Source organism: Simochromis diagramma, unplaced genomic scaffold (genome assembly GCF_900408965.1).
Source record: "Simochromis diagramma unplaced genomic scaffold, fSimDia1.1 OVJJ01000565.1, whole genome shotgun sequence".
NCBI lineage: Eukaryota > Metazoa > Chordata > Actinopteri > Cichliformes > Cichlidae > Simochromis > Simochromis diagramma.
The window spans coordinates 2,966,007-2,993,171 of record NW_024387304.1 but is presented as its reverse complement, the minus strand read 5'-3'; the positions used below and the strand labels follow the sequence as shown (position 1 = coordinate 2,993,171).

Below are 27,165 nucleotides of genomic sequence, written 5' to 3'. Positions count from 1 at the left end.
AAACCTGCAGTCAGCTGAGACTGAAGAAGTCACTTGGATGAGTGACTAAATGTCTCTCCCACTGAAAACGCTACGACCAGATGAACAGAATCAACTTTTTGGAATTTCCTTACCTGGATGATTGAGCATCAAGATGTTCTTAGGGAACATTTTGAGCAACCAACTACTGCTGAGAGCAGCATCTGAATGAATAGCAGTAGATAATTACTGGTTTGGACTCTAACACTTGGAGCTTTTTCAGTAAAACAAACAGAGTCATTACATGACACCAACCTATCGGGAAGGTCCTACATGTTGATACTAAATCCATCTGTTTAATGTAAGCTAAAAACTGTCTCTGCACACCGTGCTTTGCTGCAGTCTGGCAATAACAGCTCAAGAGGTACACCTCTAGTTAAACCGGTTCTGACTGAAATGTCACATTTCCTAACTGACCCTGAAGGCAGCAGCAGAAGGTGACTTCAAGCTTAAAGTTTTGCCTTAGAGTAACTGATTTGATTTCACTGTTGGTGTCAGCAGGTGGTAGCGAAGAATTTCACTTGCAAACCATTCAGCTGGACTCACCTGTGCAGGTATGATACTTCAGTTTCATGTGGAATCTGCTGTTAGAAATGTTGAACTGTCTTGTAATCAGTATTTCATTTCTCTGGAAGTATATTTACTGCAGTACTATTTCAATACAAGCTGGACTTATTTATTTACTTAACTTTATTTATTTACTTTTATTTAAACACCCTGATCTTAGTGATCAATGTCTTCCAACAGCACATCTTATTCTTCAATTTACTTTGTGTCCTTCACTTTCTTATATTATCTGCTTTTCTCTCTCCATCTAACCACTGTCTATTCTTCTTAAGAGAAGGACTGTATATGGACACTGTGAAGAGATATTTTCAAATTAGATGAACTCAAAATAACAAACAACCACTTTATCCTGTATCAGTTGAATTTATAGATTGTATAACAAATTGTATTGTACGGTAAGACATTAACCTCAGATTGCATTAGCGTAATTGTACCTTATAATAGTTTAGATAATTTTATCCGTGAGCTGAACACTTTCAGGCTCACATGTTAGAGATTCATGTTGCAATTCAGTTGTCAGTGTAAATGTGTTAAACTGACAACAAGGCATCAAAGATGAAAGATTTTCCAACTTCATGTGAACTTTAGAAAGACTGCAGAATAAACATGTACACAAAATGCAAAAAGGGAAGATTGCAGCTGCTGATATCTGTTTACCTGTTCTCACATCTGACAGTTTTAATGTAGCTGCAGCTACACTTTAACTGCCATGCCAAGGGCCTGTTAAGCAGTTCACACGATAAGAAACTCTGCGTGTCTGTTATGCAGTTGAGCTCTGAATTTCCAACCATGGACCAATCACTGTCTGGTGGGCGGGGTCAAGTGAGCGTGCTCAGCTGTTTCCCGCCTTCTGTAGGCAGAGATATTGCTGTTGCTGTGGTGAAACCCCTGGGAGCTGGCCTTGGAAACCCTGGCACCCGTAGCTTGCTATGCACAGACAAACAGGTGAGTGTGACCTCTAACTAAAGCCAAACACACAGTGGGGGTAGACAACACAGCAGGAAGTGAAGAATGACTTGAAGCCCAGACCAGTTTACTGCAAAGCAAGTTGGATACAGTCAGACCCTGTTACCAAGAATGTAGAGGGGCTGTGTAAAATATTAATAAACAGAGAATGTAGCCTTTTACCAATCATTAAAACCTAGATACAAAGGCCTCCTTTGTTGTATTTTTTTGTTTAATAATTCACCAAATATTTTCAGTGGATGACAGGTCTGGACTTCTTTTTCTGTTTGGCATGTAAATTTTCCTTGAAACATAAGTCGTATCTATGACAGTATATGTAACTTCCGAACCTCTGTACAGCTCTCTTAGCTTTACTGGAGTACTCATGAGGTGACTGTTATTGTGATTTAACCCACATAAATAAAACTGAATGTAACAAGTTTATTTACTTGTGCAGGTAACACAAACCACATCATAAAAATACAAAATAAATATCTGAATCTTAATCTCAATCCTAATCACTGAGGACAGAAACATAATAATAATAATGATAATCTGAATATGCAGGTAAAGTGGACAATGGAGGTCTTGTGTTATGGCCTCACTCTCCCACTAGAAGGAGATACCGTCAAACTCTGCGTGGACATCTACACTGATTGGCTAATGGCCCTGGTTTCCCCAAGAGACTCCACTCCTCCACCAATCAGCAGAGACCCCAACCTGTATGTCCAGAAGATCCTCCGACACCTGTTCAATCTGTTCTTGCCCAGGTAGACAATCTTTCCTAGACCTGATTACCCTGATTTACTGATCCCATACAGGGATCCACTAAGGAACCATTGACCTTTAAGGACCTTGTTAGTTTTGAATACCTGATGTTTTTAGATGCAACTCAGCCCTTCTTTGAGTCCAGTTAAGCCATATATTATATTCATGTTGTTATAACAACATGTTATACGTGTTAACAGTTATCAATACTTATTTTACTGGCTGATGAATATCGGTCAGGTCAGATTGATATAGTTGATGTTTCTTCTACCTTATGTTGCACAAAGCTGTTCTATTTAGTGACACCTACCAGACCAAAACCAGTTGAGACAGTGATTATTAAAGATAAAATTCTTCTATTAATCATATCCAACGACTAGCCATTAGTGTGGTGTCATGCAGATCAATGTGGTTGTACTTGTTACTGTGTTTTTCTGAACTCTTCTCTTCTTGACTCTCCACTCAGGTCTGACCAGGTAAATCTGGTCTACCTGTCTCTCTATCAGCAGGTTCTGTGTGCTGTCCAAGTACTGGCTAAAGAGAGTACCATGATGAGTAGAGACACCTGGGAGACTCTGTTGCACTTCTTGCTTCGCATCAACCATGCCATGCTGTCTCCAGCAACTGCTGCAGGTGATAGTTATCCTAGCCCCCTGTATCTTTACTTGTCTCTCCTGTCCATTTCTCCTGTCTGTGTCTCACCGGTCTTTCTTCACCTGTCCTTGTATTTCTGTAGGTGGTGTATCAGACATGTTGATGGCAGTGCTCCTTGAAGTGTGGCTGCTGTCTTGCTCTCGATGTTTTCCATCTCGCTCACTATGGCAGACATGCAGACAGATGTTGAGCAGCTGGAGACATCAGCCTGCAGTTGTGGAACAGTGGTGCAGAGTTGTTGCAGCCTTAACTTCCAGGTTCAGAAACATCACAAACTGTGACTGAGTTCTGTCCAGCAGCAGCCACAAAATACTCATGGGGAGATGTTTTTATTGTTGTTGTTGGGGAACTATATTGTATTGTTTGTTTGTTGGATTATTGGTGCTATGTTGTTACTATCTACTAGATAGATAGATAGATAGATAGATAGATAGATAGATAGATAGATAGATAGATAGATAGATAGATAGATAGATAGATAGATATGAATATAAAATATGAATATAAGCATAAATATACCATATTTAAATACAGAATATATAAATAAGCAATGAAATATACTCATTAATGAGATGTAGCAGCCAAATGTCTGTTGCACAGTATTGCGACTGTTGTGAGTTTATTGCGCGTGATTAGTTCTTATTTAGTGTTTAGCGTGTGCAAACACTAAAGCTTAGTTGTCCCCACCTTCCTTTGTCCTCCCGTTTCCCCTCCCCCTTCCCTCTAGCGAGGAGTTAAATAGTTTGATGGCATGTGGGACAAAGGAGTTTTTATGTCTGTTGGTCCTAGACTCGGGGAGAAGCAACCCGTCACTGAGCAGACTCCTTTGGTTTTTTGTCCGTAATTGCATTGCTGTAATGTGCTCAGGTTGCTGCAGCTGACTTTTGGGCCATCATTCCCTCACTTTAAAGTCCCAGAAGAAGATGCTGCCCTGATCCCCGAGGACATGGATGATAAGCGAATCCCCCAGACCTGGTTCAGGTTCCTGCACTTATTTAGGTAACAATTGCTTCAGAAACATGGTCAGATGTTTTTAACTTGGCATGTGACATGTCTTTTCATTGACCCCCAGTAATCCGGTGGAGCTTAGTCGCACAGCAGCTGTTGTTCCATCTCAAGTTTCACAGGGGGAGGTGTTGAGAAGAGGTGACAGTCAGCTACCAAACATCTTCTTTAAAGCCATGAGTGGAGTCGGTATCCTTGTCGACGCCTTCCTGGGTACGCTGACCTTTACACATTAACCTCTTTGTATAGGCATCTCCCTGGTGGCACTATCTGGTGCCAAGTTTTTACATTAACTGATTTCTCTTGTCATTAATCACAAAATAGAGATAAATTCTAAAAATACCAAAATGAAATTATAGTTGAGACTTAACCATGATAACCAAACATTGAGGAATTCATTGTAAGTTTTTTTTTTATAGGTGTGACTGTGGAAAATAAAGAAACAATAGAACAACTCCTTCCAAACACTGGTATACACACAATACACTCCGTGAACTGATACAAACCCATCACACACATGCATTCTACTTTACATGCATGACACATTACAAATTCAGTTACATCGTAAATATTTGTGCAATCTCTGATTTTGTACTACTACCAAATCAAAAAATCTAGATGTGATTGAAGTACAGCTTTAATTTAAGGAGTTTTGCATGAACTCTGCATGAATTGCAGCCATTTTATAAACAGTGCACCATGTTCATAGGGTCAAAAGACGTTGGGCTAACTAGATCCCCATCTGATCAGTTTTGCAGCATTTTGCAGAATCAGTGCACAGAGTATAGCTTCAGAGACTTCAGAGTTCATTCTGCTACTCATATCACCAGTCACATCATCATAAACACTAGTGGTTTTATTTTGTCAGTCTGACATGTTCCTCCTTCACTTGTATTAATTAAGTTCCAGTAAAAACATAGCAAATGCAAGTGAAACACTTGAAGTGACGTCTAGATCTTTTATCTTAATTTTTCATGCAACAACAAGACTGGCCTTGAAACTGTTTATGAAACTGTTTTTCAGTCAGCATTAGAGGCTCTTAAAATCTGGCCCTTGGATAAAAATGGCTGTAACGCCTGAATAGACAATAAAATATTTCTTTTAAACCCCTTGAATTAAAGATAAAAGTCTGCACTTTAATCACACCTTGATTGTTTAACTTAAACTCCACTGTAGGGATGAAGAGCGCCGAAATGAAATACAGTCATTCAGCTTTAATGCACAGCCCTTAACAAAAATATTATATCACTTTTAGGAAGCATTTTTATTCATAGTTTTCTGGCTTTGTTTGTGTGTTTTTTCAGGAACGACAACAAAACTGCACTTCAGAGACCGGCTGCCTTCTTTTGGTAACCCAAACTGATCAGATTAAACCAGTCAGTTAACTAATTAAATTAGACCTAGAGTCATTTGAGAGAACCAAACAAGATTAGCAACAACTAGCAAGGTAATTTTAGGTTTACCAGTGAGTTTCAGTGTTGTTCAGTGGTTATTCACCTCTTACTGGGGTACACTGTCATGGTAACCTATGCTGCATAGCTGCATACTATGCTCCTAGCTTGTTATGTTCAACATATGAAATCATATGTTGAACATAACTACTACATACTATTCCCAGCATTTGCTGATCCAGGTGGCCTACCACTTCATAGCTGAGTTGCTGTTGTTCTCAATGTCTTCCATTTGGTTATAATACAACTAACAGTCCGCTGGAATTCACTGAGCTCATGAGAGAGACCTATTCTTTCACAAATGTTTGTAGAAGCACCTAGATCTTTTTTTGATATTTAAACATCTGTGGCCATCGAAGTAATATGAACACCTAAATCCAATTATTTTTATTTGGACGAGTAAGTGAATACAAATGTAATGTTTAATCCCTGCTTATTTCCTGCTGACAGCGATCTTAGAGTAATTGCACTGTTCCATAATACTTAATATAGTGATATCAAATGTGTACTTGTTTTTATAGTTTTGTTGGGGTCACTACTCAAGAAAAGTAACACTACTGGTTACATTACTTGTGTGTTATTTCATAAAATTGACATAATTACCTATGACATAATTATTAGGAGTCTGTCTTTCAGTATTTACATATGATCACAAAGCCAACAACGCAAAGCGTTGTTCAAAACCAACCCAAGCAGATCTTAAAGTGATCGCCAGAGTGATTCTACCGTAGAAATATGACCATCAAGCAAACTTGATGGCTCGTCATTGCCTTGGTTATCTGTCAGGGTCAGACTGATGGGCTGCGGTCAGCATAACCAGCTTTATCATTGCCCTGGATTCTTTGTGTTAGCCTTGCAGAAGCTTACAGAGTGGCAATTCTGTTAGAACTATAATGTATAACTTTGATTGCTCTTTTGTCTTTTAGATTAGATTAGATTAGATACAACTTTATTAATCCCTTGGGTGGGTTCCTCCAGGAAATTCGGTTTCCAATAGCACAGCACCGACAGAAGTTACAGAATGTGAGCAGAAATATACCATATATATAAATATAGAGTATACACAAGGGATAAATAAAATAAATACGAATAAGAATACAAGGGATTTGCACATTTCAAGTATTGTGAGTCTATTGCTCCGTTGGATATTAAGTATTGCACAGTGAAGAGGCACTACAGCTTAGTTGTTCCCTTCTCCTTTGTCCTCCTGTTTCCCCTCCCTCTCCCCTCCAGAGAGGAGTTAAACAGTTTGATGGCGTGTGGAACAAGGAGCTTTTTAAGTCTGTTGGTCTTTGGGAGAAGCAACCTGTCACTGAACAGGCTCCTCTGGTTGTTTATGGCTGTGTGCAGAGGATGCCCATCATTGTCCATAATGTCCAGCAGTTTCTTTAGTGTCCTTTTCTCTGCCACTGTCACCAGAGTGTCCAGCTTCATGCCGACCACAGAGCCAGCCTTCCTGATCAGTTTCTCCAGCCTGGATGAGTCCTTCTTTGCTGTGCTGCTCCCCCAGCACACCACAGCATAGAAAAGTACTCCTGCAACCACCAACTGGTAAAACATCCTCAGGAGCTTCCTGCAGATGTTAAAAGACCTCAGCCTCCTGAGGAAGTACAGTCGGCTTTGGCCTTTTTTATACAGGCACTGAGTTGCATGACCAGTCCAGTTTGTTGTCCACCCACAGCCCGAGGTACTTGTATGTGTTGACCACCTCCACCTCCTCTCCCTCTATCTGAACTAGCAGTGGACCTGCTCTGGACCTCCCGAAGTCCACAACCACTTCCTTGGTCTTTGAGGTGTTGAGTTGCAGGTGGTGTGTGTGACTCCATGTGACAAAGTTCCTCACCAGACTCCTGTACTCCTCTTCCTGATCATCCCAGATGCACCCCATGATGGCTGTGTCGTCTGCAAACTTCTGAATATGGCATAATTCAGAATTGTAGCAGAAATCAGAGGTGTACAGGGTGAAGAGAAGAAGAAGCACAGTTCCCTGTGGTGCTCCTGTGCTGCTGACCACAGTGTCAGACGTGATGTCCTTCAGCCTGACGTACTGTGGTCTGTCGGTGAGGTAGTTTAAGATCCAAGTGACCAGGCAGGAGTCCACCTGCATCCTGTTTAGTTTTTCCTGAAGCAGACAGGGCCGGATGGTATTAAAGGCACTTGAAAAGTCAAGAAACAGGATCCCGGCCGTGCTTTTTCCCTTGTCCAGGTGTGAGTGGGCTCTATGTAGGAGGTACAGGATGGCATCCTCCACTTCAACATCTGCCTTACTATTTTGTGTAATAGTAAAGTCTATATCTCCATATCTCCACTGTAGACCGCTCTTTGTTCTACTTAGACTTAGTTCCTCCTGTGACGGATGGCGCATTGGGCCACAAGGGCTCGCCAATGAGTTTGGTTTGCAGCCACATCTTCAGCCTCATCCCATGAAAGATCGACCGCTTTCAGGCCCTCAATGAATGACCGTCTCCATGTCTGTTTTGGTCGTCCACAGCTCCGTGACAGGTCTTCTTGACATGGCTATCTTCGGTAATCATTTTGGATGTTGGCGAAGAATGTGATGGCGAAACGAAATCGTCGCTCCAATGCCACGTCTGCTAGCTGTTGTGAGGCAGTGTTCTGAAGGACCTCCTCGTTGGTAACATGATCTTGATATGAAATTTTGAGAATCTGTCAGAGGCCGTGCTGTTGGAAAACATTCAGTCGTCGGGTAATCGTTGCCGTCGACTTCCATGTTTTATTTGCATAGATAGCCATTGGTATGAGTATCGTATTGAACAAATGGACTTTGGATGATATCGAGATGACGGTCGATCTCCAAACTGGATTCAAGTTGCACATGGCCGATGCTGCCTTTTCAAGCCGACAGGCGACGTCCTTGTCTGAGCCACTGTTCGGTGTTATCACACTGCCCAGAAAAGTGAACTGATTGACTTCATCAAGCAGGTGGTGGCCAACGAGTACCGGAGTATTTGCTCTGGCCTAACCGAGCCGCATGACTTTGCTTTTTGCAGCGCTGATCTGCAAGCCAATCTTTGACGCTTCATTTTCCAGCATGGTGGTCAAATCACAAATGGAGCGTTGAGTAGATCTGAGCAGCAAAATGTCGTCCGCGAAATCAAGATCTGCAATTTGTCATCCGTCGTGTCCTTGGACTCCATGCTCCCTGTCCCGCAGGGTATGCTGCAAGATGAAATCCACAGCCAGTACAAACAGAAACGGCGATATAACCGAGCCTTGTTGGACTCCCGTCTTGATCTCAAACAAGTCCGAAATCCCACTATCTGTACGAACACAACAGCTTGACTCGTGGTAGATGTTTCTCAGGAGGCTAATGAACATCTCTGGTATGCCGTAGGACCTGGCAATTCTCCAGATCGTTTCTTGATGCACGCTGTCGAACGCTTTTGTAAAGTCTATGAAATTGATTGACAGTCGTTGCTGTAGCTCGGCACTTTGATCGATTATTGTCCATAGCACAAAAATCTGCTCTGAACAGGATCATCCATTCCGGAACCCGGCTTGTTCTTTCCGCAGCTGCTGATCGACTGTCAAACAAAGATGTGAGAGTAGCACTGTCAGTGTCCTGGGTCTGAGCGCACCAGGGTCCCTAAGCAATTATGGACATGTGTATTTTTGGTGTGCTGTCCCTCGTTCTCCCTTCTTGCTGGTATACAGTGGGGCAAAAAAGTATTTAGTCAGCCACCGATTGTGCAAGTTTCCCCACTTAAAATGATGACAGAGGTCAGTAATTTGCACCAGAGGTACACTTCAACTGTGAGAGACAGAATGTAAAAAAGAATCCATGAATTCACATGGTAGGATTTGTAAAGAATTTATTCGTAAATTAGGGTGGAAAATAAGTATTTGGTCACCTCAAACAAGGAAAATCTCTGGCTCTCACAGACCTGTAACGTCCTCTGTAAGAAGCTTTTCTGTCCCCCACTCGTTACCTGTATGAATGGCACCTGTTTGAACTCATCATCTGTATAAAAGACACCTGTCCACAGCCTCAAACAGTCAGACTCCAAACTCCGCCATGGCCAAGACCAAAGAGCTTTCGAAGGACACCAGGAAAAGTATTGTAGACCTGCACCAGACTGGGAAGAGTGAATCTACAATAGGCAAGCAGCTTGGTGTGAAAAAATCAACTGTGGGAGCAATCATCAGAAAATGGAAGACATACAAGACCACTGATAATCTCCCTCGATCTGGGGCTCCACGCAAGATCTCATCCCGTGGGGTCAAAATGATCATGAGAACGGTGAGCAAAGATCCCAGAACCACACGGGGGGACCTGGTGAATGTCCTGCAGAGAGCTGGGACCAAAGTAACAAAGGTCACCATCAGTAACACACTACAACGGCAGGGAATCAAATCCCGCAGTGCCAGACGTGTTCCGCTGCTGAAGCCAGTGCATGTCCAGGCCCGTCTGAAGTTTGCCAGAGAGCACATGGATGATACAGCAGAGGATTGGGAGAATGTCATGTGGTCAGATGAAACCAAAGTAGAACTTTTTGGTATAAACTCAACTCGTCGTGTTTGGAGGAAGAAGAATACTGAGTTGCATCCCAAGAACACCATACCTACTGTGAAGCATGGGGGTGGAAACATCATGCTATGGGGCTGTTTTTCTGCCAAGGGGACAGGACGACTGATCCGTGTTAAGGACAGAATGAATGGGGCCATGTATCGTGAGATTTTGAGCCAAAACCTCCTTCCATCAGTGAGAACTTTGAAGATGAAACGAGGCTGGGTCTTCCAACGTGACAATGATCCAAAACACACCGCCCGGGCAACAAAGGAGTGGCTCCGTAAGAAGCATTTGAAAGTCCTGGAGTGGCCTAGCCAGTCTCCAGACCTCAACCCCATAGAAAATCTGTGGCGGGAGTTGAAAGTCCGTGTTGCTCGGCGACAGCCCCAAAACATCACTGCTCTCGAGAAGATCTGCATGGAGGAATGGGCCAAAATACCAGCTACTGTGTGTGCAAACCTGGTAAAGACCTATAGTAAACGTTTGACCTCTGTTATTGCCAACAAAGGTTATGTTACAAAGTATTGAGTTGTATTTTTGTTATTGACCAAATACTTATTTTCCACCCTGATTTACGAATAAATTCTTTACAAATCCTACCATGTGGATTCATGGATTTTTTTTCACATTCTGTCTCTCACAGTTGAAGTGTACCTCTGGTGCAAATTACTGACCTCTGTCATCATTTTAGGCGGGGGAACTTGCACAATCGGTGGCTGACTAAATACTTTTTTGCCCCACTGTATGTGTTTACAGGCACCTTCAGGCCTGGTGGGTGTGGCCCTGCCAGGTGGTTGGCCACACCTGGAGACCATCACACAGCTGATCAAGCCTCATCGGAGGAGCTACTTAAGAGTGCGATGGAGCTCCCTCCGACACTGGATCATTGCGTGACTTCACGAGAAGCGTGGAGACGAGAGGGCAGCAAGCACGGGGTGCTCAGACACTGAGGAGCGGAGACAAGGAACACTAGCACTGGGAAGAGGACATGACACGGGAGTCGGGAATGCACTGAGGAATCATTGTTATTTTTCCATTCACTGTAAATAAACACACTGCTTATATTCAGATCTCCATGCCTGGGTCCTCCTTCCTCACATCCCCACGGTTGGGGATGTGTCAACCGTGACAAGCACGGAGCACAGAACCTTTCCTGGAACGGAAAGGAGAGTTATCCCACGCCAGTTGTTACAATCAGCAAGATCACCCTTCTTCGACAGTTTCACGATGACATCCTTCCTCCAATCTTTCAGAACTGTCTCCCAGCAGTGATTGAGCAGGGCCATAAGTTGTTCGACTATAAGGTCACCGCCATTGTTCAACCGAAATCTCGTCCAACCCCGGGACCCAGCCAGCCTTCATTGACTGAATCATGGCTTTTGTCTCCGCAACAGTAATTGGATAAACGTTAACTGGAAGGTTATCCAGGGGGCAGAAGGCGTCTATGGGTATCGTCAACATGGGCGCCAGTTGATTCAGGATTTCCTCGAAATGTTGGACCCATCATCGGTCTTGTTCCTCCGCCGTTGTTAAGAGGCGGCCGTCCTTGCTCTTGACTGGTACTCCTTTGCCACTTGGAGCACTGCTCAGTTCCTGGTGGATTCGATAAAGCGTTTTGGTATCGTTTTTGTTCTGCAGACAAACTGAAATCAGCTGAATGTAGCACAGGTGCCCATGAATGACAAAGCATGTATGTTTGATGTTTTTATTTTCTTTCTGTGAGCTGGTCATGGAAATAAATGAAGAACCTTTTGTAATGCAAGTAACAAGATAATTGTAATTCTCTTGATATTGTAATTGATCATTGTAATTACTGAATAATGGCAGTGACATGTTACATTACTGTGTTACTTAAAAATGCAATGTGATTACAGTAATGTGTTACTTTGTAACGCATCATACCCAACTCTGGTTGTCAGTAGACCTGTCCATGCTTAATTTCACTTAATTTAGTTTAGCACCATGAAGTACAACCTGACCCAAACCTTTATTAGATCAACAATGTATAAATATTCTAGAGATTTTATCATTATTATTATTATTATTGTTTTATTGTTTATTTATGTATGTTTTGTTAGGCCAACTTGGCAACAATGCTTTGGTTTAACTATTTCAGCTTGGTAATTCTTTTTCTTTTTTCCTCCTAGGTATTTCTGTGACCAAAAGCCCGTTCAGAGACCGTCTGCCCTCCTATGGTAAGCTCCACAGATAACCACTGACTTCAGTTCAGTTCAGTTTCACTGTAGAGTGACAGATCAGGGTGATGGTTTGCACTTAGAAAATATGTTGGTGGGGTGGGGGTTTGCTCCAATTATTGGGTTATTACCATTCTCAGCCTTCTGGAGGAAGTTTATTCGATGGTGCTGAAATGAGGCACTGACCAGATTTTGCTCTGGGCACGAAACAGTGGAGCAGATTTTCACCATTGCAGGACTTCTGGAAGGATCATTGCTGTGCCCACGACCCAACTTTGGATAAGCACAAGATAATAACAGGATGAATGGATATTACTTGGAAAACAAGCTAAAAAGCTTGTGGCCATCAGGCTTCCTGAAATATTACATATTACATATGAAGACATATTCTTTTCTCTACTCAACAGTGCTACCACTTGATGGGCTGCTATTGTCTTCCTTAAAGTCTTTGTCAAATTGAATTAGTCTATTTTGTTCACAAGTGAAACTCTGACCTTTCCAAATCCCCACTTACAACTCTGATACACCAATGAGAGAAGATTAAAGCCACTTGCACACTTTTTTTTCTTTTTGTAAATATCAGCAAAATGGTGCTGAAGTGCCCCTATTCCTTTTTTTTCTCAGGTATCTCCCGGCCTCGTTCTGGCAGTGCACCACCCACTCCAGTGAATGTACTGAGCATGCCAAGCTCCTCTTCCTCAACCAGTTCCTCCCCTCCATACAACAGACAAGTGACAGCAGCAAATTTTTCCAAGACAACCACCAAGACTCCCACGGTACCACAGTACTTCTTTTTCATTTGTCATGTAGCACTTCTTGATCTCTTTAACTTATTGCTTGTTCCTTTCTTTCAGATTCCATCATCCCATTGGAAATCTTTCTCCCAGCTTCCTTCCTTCTCCTCCTTGTTTTGTTCATCTCTCAGACCCTCTCCCTCGCCCCTCAGGTGTAATGTGGACCACCTTCTACATCTGTTTGGTTGCTGGCTGTTTGATGCTGCACTAATCAGCAGAGACTCTGGTTTGTCTCTGCAGTATTGTTTACGCAAAACACATACTACACGTACACATAATAGGCACAGTACAGTAGTTCTTGTATTCCTTGTGTACTCTTGCTGTGCTTCCATATCTTACTTACTGAACTGTCTTCTCTAGCTGGGCAGGGTGATGTTGCTGTGATGTCAAATGGATGGGCAGCAGGTCGAGCTGAGGCTTGCGGGACACTTTGCAGGATCTTCAGCTGCAGGAAGACGGCAGAGGAAATTCTGTCTGTCTACCTGTCCAGGTACCTGTCTGTTCACCTGTTCAGAGCTATCCACCCATCTTTGAGCAGTGTAATAATTATGGTTCTCCATCTCTTATTCTGCAAGGTTCTACCTGGTTTTGATACAGGGTCTTCAAGTGTCAGAGAAGGCCAGTTCCCCTGTTCCGGCCTCCATTCTGCTGAACTCCACCTCTCTGTTCTGCTGTGACCTAAGAGGAGTCAACATACTGCTACCTCCCTTTATCTCAGCTCTGGAAAATGTGCTGCTTGACAGGTGCAAGTACTGCAAATACTGTAATTGTTCAATGAGAAAAGTTTATTTTAGTTTTTTTTAAATAGCAGAATAAAGCTGACATTAGTAATGTTAGACGTTAACTCAGCCAGACAGAATGAAATGGAGGAAGAATGGGTTGTAAAGCATCTTTCAGCCCAGAGCAACTTAAAATTGGAATTGTCAATTGGTAAAATTCATCTATGGAATTTGGCAAGTTGATTGGAGGCTGAGTCATGAGCTCATGGATGCTGATAGATGCTATTACCTACCAGGATTTCGGGCTGTTGGATTTTGTTGTTCACCTGAATCTCAACGACGGTAAATATTACTAAACTAAAGGCTTCTCTCATACTCTCTCTCACTCAGAGAGCTACTGAAGTTTAAGAATTTTGTCACTCCGGTGGATTTAAGGCGAGCCTCCATCCTAGTCCTGCTTTCCCTGCTGCCCATCCCTATGCACTTTGGATCAGTCCAGTTAGAGGTAACTTATCATGCACTTGCTTAAAAACGTACCCTTGCCTGAGCAGAGCTGAGCCGGATCACTGTAGCAGTAGTGTTCACTTTGCTGCTTAGGAGTTACAGGATAGGAAGTTAAGCGCTGATGCTGCAACAGGTACCCTCCTGTTGCTGAAGCCACGCCTTATCAGTGTCCTGATTGGAGCTCTGCAGACAGAGGCAGACACCTGTAACATACAGCTCCTCCTGGGTTAGTTACTGATTCTTTTCCAATTATTGGTCCTGGGGTCAGTTTTTGAGCCAGTTAACAGAAGTTCATATCTGAGTGTTTGATGTGAAAGATTTTTCCATTGTAATCACTTCTGATCTGGTGTTTGTATAGCGGCCATGTTGAATCTGATTCAGGATTCAGCTGTGTTAGAGCCCGCAGGACGAACTCAACAAGTGAGTTTACTGATATCTAGGGATATGTACTTACATTTGCCTTCATTTTATGAGACAAAAACAGTTTTTTGCTTTTGCTTTTGCTTTCAGGAAACTGAGCCCCTGCTTACTGGGACCAGTAAACTCAAACAGGCTTTGGGAGCAAGTCAGACCAGTTCAAACCGATGGACCAGAGGATCGAGTAATTACAAATCAGTTCAGTTAAATTTGTTTTATATTATCAATCCCTCATATCTGAAGAATCTAACTGCAGTAATGTGCGTCCAATCAGATGCAGTGGCAGTTTTCTGGGTTCAATCTCTACGTTTGCTCACTCAGCGTCTGACGTCTCAGTGGAGGAATGATTCAGCAGTTTGCCTGTCTGCCCTGGAAGTACTGGGAGGATTGGCCAAGGTGGAGACACACACACACACACACACACACACACACACACACACACACACACACACACACACACACACACACACACTCAGTGAGATCAAGAAAACCTTGCTTTTTTTTGACAATTTTATTTTAAATTTTCAAAATATAAAACAAAAAAAAAACCCAGAACAAACAAAGACAACCACAGGCAGGTTCAGATGCATACAGAAAAAACAATTAATGCAAACAAACTTGCACTTCACAATACAAGAAGAATACAAAAAGCTGAAGTTGATGAGAGTTTACAGAGTTTAGCCCAATCTGGCTCTTGCAAAGTGTTCCAAAAAGGGGTTCCATCTGTATTATGGACATCATGTCTGTTACCCACAACTGAAAGGAAGGAGGAGTGGGGGACTTCCATTCCCTCAGGATTAATCTCTTGGCAACAATCAAACCTAGTTCCAGTGGCCCCTGCACTTTAACCGGGAGTAGCTCTGACGTTGGAGAACATCCAAAAATTACGAGTTCAGGTTCAGGCTGTAGAGGTTTCATATATGCCTTGGAGTACCAGTCAAATATTTTAAACCAAAACTCTGTTAATGAGGGACAAGACCAAAAGTAATGGAACAATGTACCTTCTGCCCGTCTACACCTGTTACACATTGGGGAGATAGAAGGAGAAATCTTGTGCAGTCTGACCTTAGAATAGTGTAACCGGTGGAGGATTTTAAATTGAATTCATTGGTGTCTGCTGTTTATGGAGAAGGAATGGATTTTAGACAGACACTTACTCCACATAGAGTCAGGCACATTCATCCCCAATTCTTTTTCCCAAGCCTGCCTGATCCCAACGGTATGCACTACAATAGAGTCACCAAGTAACTATACAATTTTTGTGATAAGCTGTCTGGAATCAGGTTGGCTCTTGAGCATTTCGTAGATCCCGTGCTCTGACGGTAGAGTTGCAAAATCTTTAAACTTGGATTGGATGTAATGTCTGACCTGCAGATATCTATAAAAGTGTAAATGTGGCAGATTATATTTCCCTTTTAGTTGACCAAATGAAGAAAATGTATCATCAATATACATATCCTTAATAGACACTAAACCCTTTTCTCTCCAGTCATGATAAGTCTTATCTTGCCAAGGGGGCATAAAATCATAATTAAAACATATTGGCGTCTGTACAGATGTGTCTGGCAGTTCCAAAAAACTTCTAATCTGATTCAAGATTCTAATGGTTTGTTTTAATACAAAACCCAGACATTTATAAGAGTCTAATTTTTCAAACTTGGTAAATAACATAGCCAACAAGAAAACCTTACATTTAAATCAATGTTATTTATACTGAACCAAATTATTACAGGCATCCTTTACATGTGAAGCTCTTGATCTCTCAAAATTATACAGGGAAACTCAGTATTGGCAGTCTTCCACTATGATCCTGTACCTATCCCCCTGCAGGTGGAAGTGCGAGTGGAGGAGTCAGAGAGGATGCGAGTAGTCAGTTCAGTCTGCACCTACATTGTTTTTCAGTGCAGTCGTCCTCCTCCTCTTCACTCCAGAGATCTGCACTCCATCATTGTTGCTGCCTTCCAGTGTCTCAATGTCTGGTTAACGCAACATCCCACACTGCTTGGCCATAAGGTAACTGACCAGACCAACTAATCACTATGTATCAAAGAGATATCTAACTGCCAGATGACTGACCAGCAGGTGAACATCCATGCACTTTATTTAGTGTGTGTTTTATTTGACTTTATTCAGGAGTGTTTGTTGGAGGTCCTGGAGATCGTGGAACTCGGGATTTCAGGCAGTAAGTCTAGACAGGAACAAAAAGTGAGATGTAAAGAGGAGAAAGACCAAAACCCAGCCTCTCTGAGGGTGAAGGAGGCAGCTGAGGCCACACTTAGCTGGTGAGCATCACAGTAACAATAACATTAAGCTTGTAGAGATTATAGAAACCAATCGTTTTGCATATAAGATCTGACTTAGTTTATATCATGCATTTTGGTTGCTTCTTAACAAGCAACAGGAACAAAAACGGAATTTCGATATGAATTGCTTCGAGGATTTATGTCATTTCAAAAATCTGTTACTGTTCATCAAAGGTGTGGTATATGTGGTATAAGACTGTCAGCTCCAAAAACGGTTATTGTTTAAACATTTCATCGTAGAAAGCTTTCTGATCCTGTCCTGGCTATATATTTTCAGTCTGAGTGAATCTCCTTTTATTGCTCTTCACACACATGACACAGATGCAATGGAGACAAATGAGTCAAATAATGTTCATGAAGCTGGCAACAATGCATTATTTTACTACAAGTTTATTCATATTGAGTTCAATTCAGTTTTATTTATATAGCCTGATCCATGCTTGGTTGTGCCATGGTATTAGTGTTAGTATTAGGGGGTTAGGGGTAGGGTGTAGGGTGCTGTATTAAATAACTGATCACGGAAATGTGGCCAAACTTGGTCTTGCAAAACTATGAAATGCGCTAATTAATCCTTTTTTAAAAATCGTTTGTACAAATTATTTCGGTAAAAAAAGGAGGGGGGGGGGGGGGGTTGTTTCTTTAGGTTTGGTTTTTTTTACAGAACTCACATTCTATTTTTTATTGCAATGTGGGACTTTACAGTACTGCTTCTTTTTTTTGTTTTTTGTATTTCAAATCAGCCATGCTAAGAGATTTAATTAGTGCATTGGTCCAAACTTTTTGGCTTTTAACCTTAAATGTTTTAGGATATTCATGTTAAAACATTGTCTCCCAAAAAGTAGGTGAATGGGCCTCTTTAAAAATAAAAAATATCAAGAGAAGTATTTTAATATGTGAAGCTAAAATTTCACAGAAATCACAGAAAGAGGTGATTTGATTTGACACAGAAAGAAAGAGCATTGTCATCTTTACAGCCTTTTAGTCATCAGAGTTTGTAGTCAAATTAAAGTTACTGCAAACTATCAAAAGAAAAGCCCTGTGTAACTATAGTGAAATATCTCAAAACCACTGTACTTTGCTGTTGGTTTCCTCTAATTCCTTTGTGCACCAGTGCTCTATACAATCAATTAAATACTATTTATATAGCACCAAATCAGAACAACAGTTTCCTCAAGGTTCTTTACATTGTAATGTCAAGACTCTACCCACAGAGTCCTGACCTTAACACAACAGAACACCTTTTGGACGAATTGGAGGAGAAACTACAAGCCAGGCTTGTCAATTAACAGTGTCTTACCTCACAAATGTGCATCTGGAAAAATGGTCAACAATTCCCATAAACACACTTCTAAACCTTATGGAAAACTTTCCAGACGAAGTAAAGGGTGTGCCGACATGGCATGTAACTCAGGTTCACATGCATGTGAAGGCAGATGAGCAAAAACTTTTGGCAACATAGCGTACAACTCCATGGTAAACATACTGAATGGATGAGCTGTAGCTTGGTTTGTTACCACCAAACATCCTATCCAACTATCAGACTGGGGCATCTCTAGCTTTAAGGATGTGGTCTGTATTTGTCTCAGTGTTATGCAGGTTTCAGAGGCATTCCCTTTCGTCAGTGGTATCCTCAATGAGGATGTTCTGGTTCGTTCTTCCTGTCAGAGTGACAGCAGTCTTGAGAAGTTCAGATATTTTGTGGTGGAAAGCTCCACGATCCTAGCCTTTTTGGAGCAAACACTGGGACGTGAACAGGGTGAGTCCTGATACAACTAATTGTGAAACTGATAGAAAGGAATCTGGGATGTGTACACAAAAGAATAGAAGCTAATGTTTTTCTATTTACATTATTAAGGAAAACTGTACAGGAAATAAATATATTGCACAGCAACAATAGCAGCAGAAAACCAGTGTACATGCATCATTCCAGACATGAAACTGAACTGCCCTAAAGATACAGTCATGGAACAGAAAGATGGAGATCCTGTTACCTACTCCCACTGACTGCAGTCTGTTGATGAGGGTGTAAGTGGCTGTGGGAGATGGTCGTTTTGAATGCTGAGCTGACAAACAACATTCTGGGAGTACCTGTCTCAAAATGTTGTTGCAGCCTGCTGCCTTCTTTATTTTCACTCTCCTCAGGTTTTTACAGCCACGGTGAGATTTACTACTTTTTCATCAAAGTGAAGGATGGCTTTTATTACAGGGGTGCTCATTAAGAATGTTCATTAAGAAGGTGTTGTTGTCACACAGCCTTATAATCTGTTACTGCCTGAATCCCCTGCCACATGTGTCTGGTATTACTAGAGTCACAGTAGAAACCTTTAATCTTTCCAGCATTCACAGGCTTATCACATCACATTACTCACACTGATCCTGGCACAACAGGAACGCAGGCAGTACTCGACACATACTGTAATATTTAATAGATATTTTAGATTTCAGCTTCTACTGTTCCACATAAAACTAATCTTTGGGAGGTTCAAAGCTGCCCGTTGATAGTTTCGATTGTGTTTTTGCTTTTCAATGGTGAATGCAGCACAGTATCCATCACTCATCATGGTGACCAGGGGAGCGTCAGGACGCCACACCTGGAGTCTAGAGCTTTGTCCAAAGCCTCACGAGGGACAAGCTGACACACAGGTGGCCACTTCCAAGCTGATGCAGTATGATTCAGTATATGTTGTGCATTCCTTCAGAGGACTTTATCATAGCTTACAATAGATTATACAAAAGATGTACGCAGCCACTTAGATGTCTTCCATTAGTTTGTGAAGTCATATTTTGTAGTACTTTTTTCAGGTTAGGTCAGTCATTTCTTCTCTCTCTTACCTGATGATTGTTTTCAGGAACCCCTGATACCAGAACAGCACAGCATGGCCCAGGAAGATGCCAGAATACAAACTGTTATCAAACAGCAGCTGCTTTCTGAAAGTTTTGATACAGTTCCATCAGTTAAAGCAGATCATAGTATTCCAGCTCTGCATGAGACCATTACTGAGGAGGTAAGAACCAAGTTGGATGAAACCCAGTATATTAGTATATGCTCCTTCTTTAAAACGAATTATCAGTTATAGATGATGACAGTCTTTTTTTTTTTCACTGTTTATGACCCGTCAGCTCCTCAGTAATTAATTTTTTCTCTCCTTAAAACTTGGTATGTTCTTCTAAACACGTTGATTGAATGGTTACTTTATATGATGATGCAGTCATATAGAGACTGAGAAAATCTGGACTGATGATTGTGGTTGTTAGGTATAGTTAAGCCAATTACTGAAACTATTTCCTGAGTACATTGAACTGGTTAGGTGTGACGGTTGTAATTACAGTGTAATTCCAGGTGTAACCTTTTACTGGCCAGGTGCAGCAGCAACTACAACATCTGCGAGCAGCTTTAAAGAGACAGCAGCAAGTCGAGGCTCGACCACAAGCGAGCAGTCGTTCGGCTGTCCCGATGACCTGTAAACCTCCTCCACCTGTCACCCATTTCCAGGCGGCAAGACTGTTCCTGTCCCACTTGGGCCTGCTGACACCTGAGAGTGTAAAGGTAAAGAGGTGCTCATAGGCGGTCGCCTGGTTGTTGGGGTCTTCACTGCCTTACTGTGGGCCTTTACCTTACAATATAAAGCGTCTTGAGGCAACTGTTGTTGCAATTTGGCACTATATAAATAAAATGTAACTTAAGTAAAATTACTTTTGAGCCTCTGACGATATGATGTATAAAAATGGCTGTAATTGCTAAACAGATGATGTAATACTTTTGACTTAAAGCTGAATGTCTGCACTTCAATACCATGTTAATTGTTTGATTTAAAATCAGGTGGTGGTATACAGAGGCATAATTGGCAAAATGTCGTCACTGTCCAAACACTTATGTACCTGATTGTATTTACAAGTGTAAGTGTGCTTATCTGTGTGTCTCTCTCTGTAGGACCCAGGTATCAGTGGTGTTCCAGCTCCGCTTGTGGTGCTCGACTCATCTCTTCCTGGTTTCTTTGACAGCCTGAGAAATTTGGACCAGCAGCCATCAAGAATCTACGATTCCACCTTTATCTTCTACATGGGAGCAGGACAGAGGACAGAGGCTGAGGCAACCTTAATAGAGTTTTAAATGAGCAGCTGACTGTGTTCAACATTTGTTTCAATTAAATATATTTTGTATATAGTTTTAGATTGGTTAAGGTTGTTTTCTTCTCTTTCAGTGTCATTTTGTGTGGACAATGACACACTGTCGGTTCTAGATACAATTATTTGCGAATTGTTGTAATGTTTTTTGAAAATGTTGCTCTTGTTGTGTTAATTTTATTATCTGTTTGTGTATAGATCCTGAAGAATGTGGAGTCGGCCTGCAATGTCCATTCACACTTCCTTGACTTCCTGTCATCTCTTGGTTGGCCGGTGGAGGTGGGACAGGTGGGCAGGGTCAGCACTAGCAGATCCGGTATGTGTTGCTGATTGGGCCATTCACAGAACACTCTTAAGGCTTTTCTTGCTGATGCAGATTGGTTATTTTCTTTCTACCAGAATTTTCTTCTGTGCTGGGTGACAGCGGAGGGAGTGTGTTTGACGGGAAGCGGTTCATCCTGATGTTCACAGACAGTCTGACAGAGCTCACCTTCATTGTCCCATCACTGCTACACAGTCATGGTAACACATAATGTACATTACTGAAATACTTAATCCAAGCTTCTGACCCAGAGGGTTTGTGTGGTGTGTGACTTGAGGAAGCATGTTATTCAGGGCTCTAGACTAACTTTTTGCCATGGGCGTACCGGTACGCCTAACTTTTTAAAGTTAGGCGTACCGGTACGCCCAACTTTAAAAAGTTGGGCGTACCGGCACAAAAGTTAGGCATACACAAATTTTATAATAATTTATATAATATAATGTGTTTTTCTGGATACACTGTGCTTTTTCAGCATTCAAAGATTGATGACACCGTGTCAGAGCACTGGCTATGAATTTCAGAAGGATCAGGCCTTAACTTTACAGAAAAGTTAGCAATAGTTCTTTTCCTATTACAGCTACATCCACTTCTGTCGTGCCTAGGCTGCTCACTAGGGCTGGGTATCATCACTGATTTCTATAATCCATTCGATTCCTGTTTTCAAAGTCCCGATTCGATTCAACTTAGCCTCAGACAGTCAGAAATATTATAATTCTGATCATTTATCAGCACTGACTTCATCAGAATTGTGAACATCACAGCAGATGCCTTTGTGTGAAAGTAACTGAGAATAAAACAGAAAAACATGAAGGAGATTTTCCTGGTCTGGCTTTTTATAGCAGATAACCTTAAAAATATTCTACAATGTTCTGCATATAAAGTTTAAATTTCTTCAGTATTGAACAACAGAAAAAATAGGCTTTCTTGTCCGAGGTCATTTAAGTGAAAAAAGAAAAAAGACAGCAGCCACAGCGCTGTAAACAACGGTAGACTGGTGGGTAATAAGCGAATGAATAATACAGAAAACAGAGATTGGAGACGGAAACTGTTCTTGAAGTACAGAGAGAGAGAGAGAGAGAGCTAGCTGTGCACGGAGTGTGATTTTAATAGTCGTGGAAGCAAAACAGCAAAATTCATGACGACATTGATCAAATGTGAAGCGCAGTTTGCTGCTTCTTTTGCTGCTGGCTCGGTGAATTTTGGTTGGAGAGAGACAAAACCTGCAGCTCAGAATCAGCGCAAAAAGACGTAAACACAGCGCGGACCGGACGCATCAGGATCGCTGAGCTCCGACAGCGTGTCCGTCTACGGGCCGTCGGGTGAGAAAGTCGAGAAAGACAAAGCTGATTCTGATGCGTCGGTCCGCTCTGTGTTTACGTCTTTGTGTGGAGTCCGTGTACCTGCTCTCATTTGCTGTTTGGTTGTTGTTGAAATGGTTTTGTGAGCTTTAATCTGAGAATCTGGCGTTTCTGGCAAAACACAGTTATATTTAAAAGTCGATTCAGGATTTAATGAATCGATATTGCTTTATTCAAGCTACTCACCTCCCACTTCCACCTGCACTTTCAACTGGACCACGGCCAATCAGAGAGGTCCCGCCCCTGACTATCTCTGATTGGTTTAGTCCACGATAGGGGCAAAATGTGTGTCTGTTGTTGACCACAGGGAAGGTTGCAGATTTTTTTTTTTTTTTGCTACCCGAACAGTTGGTCGCACAGGTGCAACCAAATATTTTTTTTTAGTCGCACCACTGAAAAATTTGGTCGCATTTGCGACCAAATTGGTCGCACTCTAGAGCCCTGTTAGTGTTTGAGATGCAAGTTTTATGTCTTCATTTTGGTTTTTGGTTTTTTGTATTCAAATCAACACTCCTGTAATTACTCATGTAATAATGAAACCACATTAAGCAAAGTTGTTAAAAATAAGATGATTCAAAGAACATGAAACACTGAAACATGGCTAAACCTGATGTGATCTGGTTGGGAACAAGAAAGAGCTTCACCTATGACTCGCCCAATCTTCAAATCTGAGTGTCAATAAAACAGAAAATCACTCATAAGTGAAACTTTTGAATTAATATTTACATTAAATATTGAATATTTCTGCTAAAACATAATAGTGTGAAATCTAACATTTACTATGATTTTAAGAATGCATGTCACCATATAAGGTTGTGAGTAATTTATAAATTTTGTATGAATACATTTTATTTGACCCATTTTGTTTTCTTTGAACTAGATGGCTCGTCAAAGAGTTCAGAGGTGTTGTTCCCACCTGCTGAGTCACCACTCAACCTACCACGTCACTCTAAATCCAATGTATGGACTTTCAAAATAAAATACTTTTTTCCTTGTTCCTCTAATTTGTATCTTACGTACTCGTTTCTTACTTGTCTCTTGATCTTTCATGTCTGTGCAGAGTTATCCAGCAATGATGCCATGTAACAGCTCTGAATGCAACTTGATGATAGTCTGGGTCGAACGGTTCGAGGACATTGGTAACTATGATTCATTTTTCTGAAAACAGAAGTTCATGCTTGCTCTGTGCAAATTTAAAGTCCATGGTGACATTACAGATCACATAGACAAAGAGACTACCAGTGAGAGATGTCTTAAATTCAGAAGAGTTTGCTGAAGAGACTGAGACACACAGAGTGATCAACACACTCAGGCCAGCTCAAAGACAAAGTGTTATACTACTCACACAGTTCACTACATGTTTAAACACAGCCTCTGGAATTTTAATGGCCTGGCCTGTGGCAGATTAACTATTAATGTAGGTGGATCTAATCTGTCTATGCCGTGAATGGAGGATAAATGTGTTTTTGTGTTTCAGAGAATTTCCCTGTGTCTGGTCTCCTGTCACATACCAGGTCACAAACAGAGATGAGGTAAAACTCTCATTCATTCTCACGCTTTAAGACTATGAAAAATCTTAAAATGTGCAAACACACTTTTGTCCATCAATCTGTTAGTATATCCACAATCCAGCTGATTTTTATACATCCTCTGAAAACTGGACTCTACCGAATCCATGTCAGTGAAAACACCACCAGCAAGTTTGGTTTGGTAGTCCCATTGGTCAGCGGGAGTGTGGTCAGCAAGAGGTCACTGGGTACGTGTCTCCTTGTCTTCATGTCTGCATCTGTGACTGCCTTTTTTCCTGTCTGACCGTCTCGCTGTCTCCAGGTTTTTTGGTTAGGGAGATGGTGATAAACTGGTGCCACCGAAGATTGTTAGAAAGTGACTCTACTCCACCACCTCACATTAGAAGAAAGCACATGATCAATGACATCACTCTTCGCTACCGCAGCCGCCACTCTGAACCTGCCTTTTACTCTTCCCTTTTCTATGAACCCTAATCTGCTAGCCCTGCAATTGCGTGTGTGTGTGTGTGTGTGTGTGTGTGTGTGTGTGTGTGTGTGTGTGTGTGTGTGTGTGTGTGCGCGCGTGCACCTTTGCAATGGGAGTCAAAGGTTTGATTCCCGATTCCAGTAAGGGTCCTAGGATAGACCCCCATGCTAACCAAGCCTACCTCAGACATGAGCAAGAGACATAAATATGAAGCCATGCCGGCTCAGACACTGCCTGAATTAACAAGGTCTGCGATAGGTGTTGAGGAACCAGGACACCCTGATGAGAAGTGGGCTACTGAAACAAGACATCATCGGTGGGCAACAGATGAAAATAGGGCGCTGTTGGCATGGTACTACGCAAGTAAACTCGGCAGAAGTTTAGTAAACTTTTGAATAGTAAACAGCACTAGGTGCAGTTACCCCGAAACTAGGCAAGTGGCTCCAGCAGATCCCAGGAACAACACCAGAGATCTCTGTCCAGATGAGCGCCGTGTGTGTGTGTATGTGTGTGTATGTGTGTATGTGTGTGTATGTGTGTATGTGTGTGTGTGTGTGTGTGTGTGTGTGTGTGTGTGTGTGTGAGAGAGAGAGAGAGAGAGAGAGAGAGAGAGAGTATGAAAGGGTTGTTAAGTTAGCCAATCAGACAAAAAAGGTTCTGTTTCAGCCTCCAGCTAAAGACTAGACTAAAAATTGACATTAAAGATAATATATACAGATATTGTATGTTTATTAGTTTTAAAAAGGAAAGCAAAAACCTGTGTACTTTAAGAGTCTTATGTTCATCCCATCAGCCAACTAATTGGTCCTCTGTTGAATTACATTGACACCATTTTATAGCAAAATACCTTTACAATGCAAACTACAGAGCATATGCAATGACACATCTATGTTTGTTTTTGTTTGTTTTTTTTGGGGGGGGGGGGGGGGGTTAATATAACTGATTAAACTCATTGACTGATGCAATCATTTTTGGTCAATTGCTGATCCATGACCAGTCGGTAAGCAGTAAGCCGGTGTGTCCTGGGTCTACACCAGGCCCTCCTCCAAGCAAGACATGCTTTGTTTGTTTATGAGAAGCAAACTAGTTTTCTGGGTCATGTGAAGGTTAGTAAGACTCAATTTACATTCCAGCTTTCTGGTCTGAGGCATGTGGTTTTGTGATACACCAGAGTGTCAAAGTAATCTGATTTCTTGCTTGTGAAAGTCACTGAACAATCAGAAACAAACTTCATGAGGGTGGTCTGAGAGCCCAAGTCCACTGGCGCCCTGTGCTTTTCATTGTTCGCCATGTCACAGAAGATCAAAGGGTCTGGAGAAGTCATGGACAATGTTATGCAATTTAGGGGGACATATTTATGGAGGCATGCACAGACCTATAAATGCTGAACAATGGCATCCTGACTGCCATTAGGTGTCTGGATTAAATCCTTGGACCCATTGTCAGACACATCAGTGCTGCAGAGGGTCCTCCTGTTACACATCAATGCCTGCGGCAAGAGTATGCAGGGAGCTTCTGGATAATGAAGGAATTAATACCTGACCTACAGCCAACAAAACACCTCTGGGATATTATGTTTCAGTTCACCCAGCACTGTGAACTTGCCCCTCAGACTGTCCAGGTTTTCAACCCAGCAGTAGGACCATTATTTGCTGCTTTATGCAAGGAAGAATAGGAGTACCACTAGACCCCGACAAAATGACCTCCAACAGTCATGCATGTTTCTGACCAAACATGCTCCATGAGGGTTGCCTGAGATTAACTAGTGGAGCCTGTGCTTACAGCCAAGCGGCTTTAGCATTTCACTGATAACGTCAGAACTGGGAGATCTGCCACTGGTGGTTCTCTTCACAGATGATGGTGCCACAAAGTTTCCAGACTCAATCATTCTAGGTCTAAGGGATGAGAGGGTAATGTATACTTTGCAAATAAATAAATAAATAAATAACAGGATTCGAAGAAGGAGTCAGAATTCAGAGTCAACATAAACAGATAACGGTGGTTATTATAACAGTATCAACTAATTATAACTAGAACAAAACAATCTTCAACCTGAAGATAAAATCCTTTCTGAGAGGAAGGAAGGAAGGTGCGGCTGGCACGTCTACAATTGGAGGCTGAGGAGAAGGCCCAGAACAGGCGGGTTCAGCTCGAAATAAGAAGGCTGGAGATCAGTGTTGGTCAAGTTACTTGAAAAAAGTAATCAGTAACTAATTACCGATTACTCCCCCCAAAAAGTAATCCCGTTACTTTACTGATTACTTACTTTCAAAAGTAATTAATTACTTAGTTACTTTTTAGAAACACGATTTACAACCTGAATAGGTGATAAAGCGATAGATCTTTCAGCCCAATTCTACTTTTTCTGCATAATCCATCATACAAAATGTAATCAAATGGAAAAGTCTGTTTTTAAAACTTGTTTTATTAGTTTTAACTTTATGCATCAAGCAAAAATTTAATTATATGCACCATTCTCTGACTCGAAGAAATT

At 41.7% G+C, this 27,165-nt stretch overlaps 1 protein-coding gene across 1 annotated transcript; it reads left to right on the top strand.

Annotated features, from left to right (window-relative positions):
- Positions 1–368: 368 nt before the first annotated feature.
- Positions 369–26,882, top strand: LOC120716706 (ral GTPase-activating protein subunit beta-like). The gene is made up of 33 exons (XM_040004295.1): positions 369–572; positions 1,354–1,530; positions 2,098–2,300; positions 2,765–2,931; positions 3,035–3,209; positions 3,820–3,951; positions 4,025–4,170; positions 4,377–4,427; positions 5,262–5,306; positions 12,087–12,134; positions 12,759–12,910; positions 12,989–13,154; positions 13,289–13,418; positions 13,504–13,671; positions 14,038–14,152; positions 14,245–14,377; positions 14,510–14,571; positions 14,662–14,752; positions 14,843–14,964; positions 16,399–16,581; positions 16,702–16,850; positions 18,458–18,627; positions 19,411–19,514; positions 19,721–19,876; positions 20,233–20,418; positions 20,803–20,961; positions 21,195–21,312; positions 21,396–21,518; positions 23,557–23,636; positions 23,737–23,815; positions 24,154–24,208; positions 24,293–24,432; positions 24,507–26,882. Exons 2-33 carry the CDS (start codon positions 1,375–1,377, stop codon positions 24,677–24,679), a joined length of 4,137 nt encoding a protein of 1,378 aa, XP_039860229.1. The 5' UTR covers positions 369–572; positions 1,354–1,374; the 3' UTR covers positions 24,680–26,882.
- Positions 26,883–27,165: the final 283 nt, after the last annotated feature.

What these genes read in the sequence shown, in the direction of transcription:
- LOC120716706 (XM_040004295.1), top strand. Translation starts at nt 1,375, where the DNA reads ATGGACCAATCACTGTCTGGTGGGCGGGGTCAAGTGAGCGTGCTCAGC. An exon ending in AGGTTCCTGCACTTATTTAG is followed by an intron (nt 3,952 to 4,024) that starts GTAACAATTGCT and finishes ATTGACCCCCAG; the next exon opens with TAATCCGGTGGAGCTTAGTC. An exon ending in TGACACCTGAGAGTGTAAAG is followed by an intron (nt 20,419 to 20,802) that starts GTAAAGAGGTGC and finishes CTCTCTCTGTAG; the next exon opens with GACCCAGGTATCAGTGGTGT.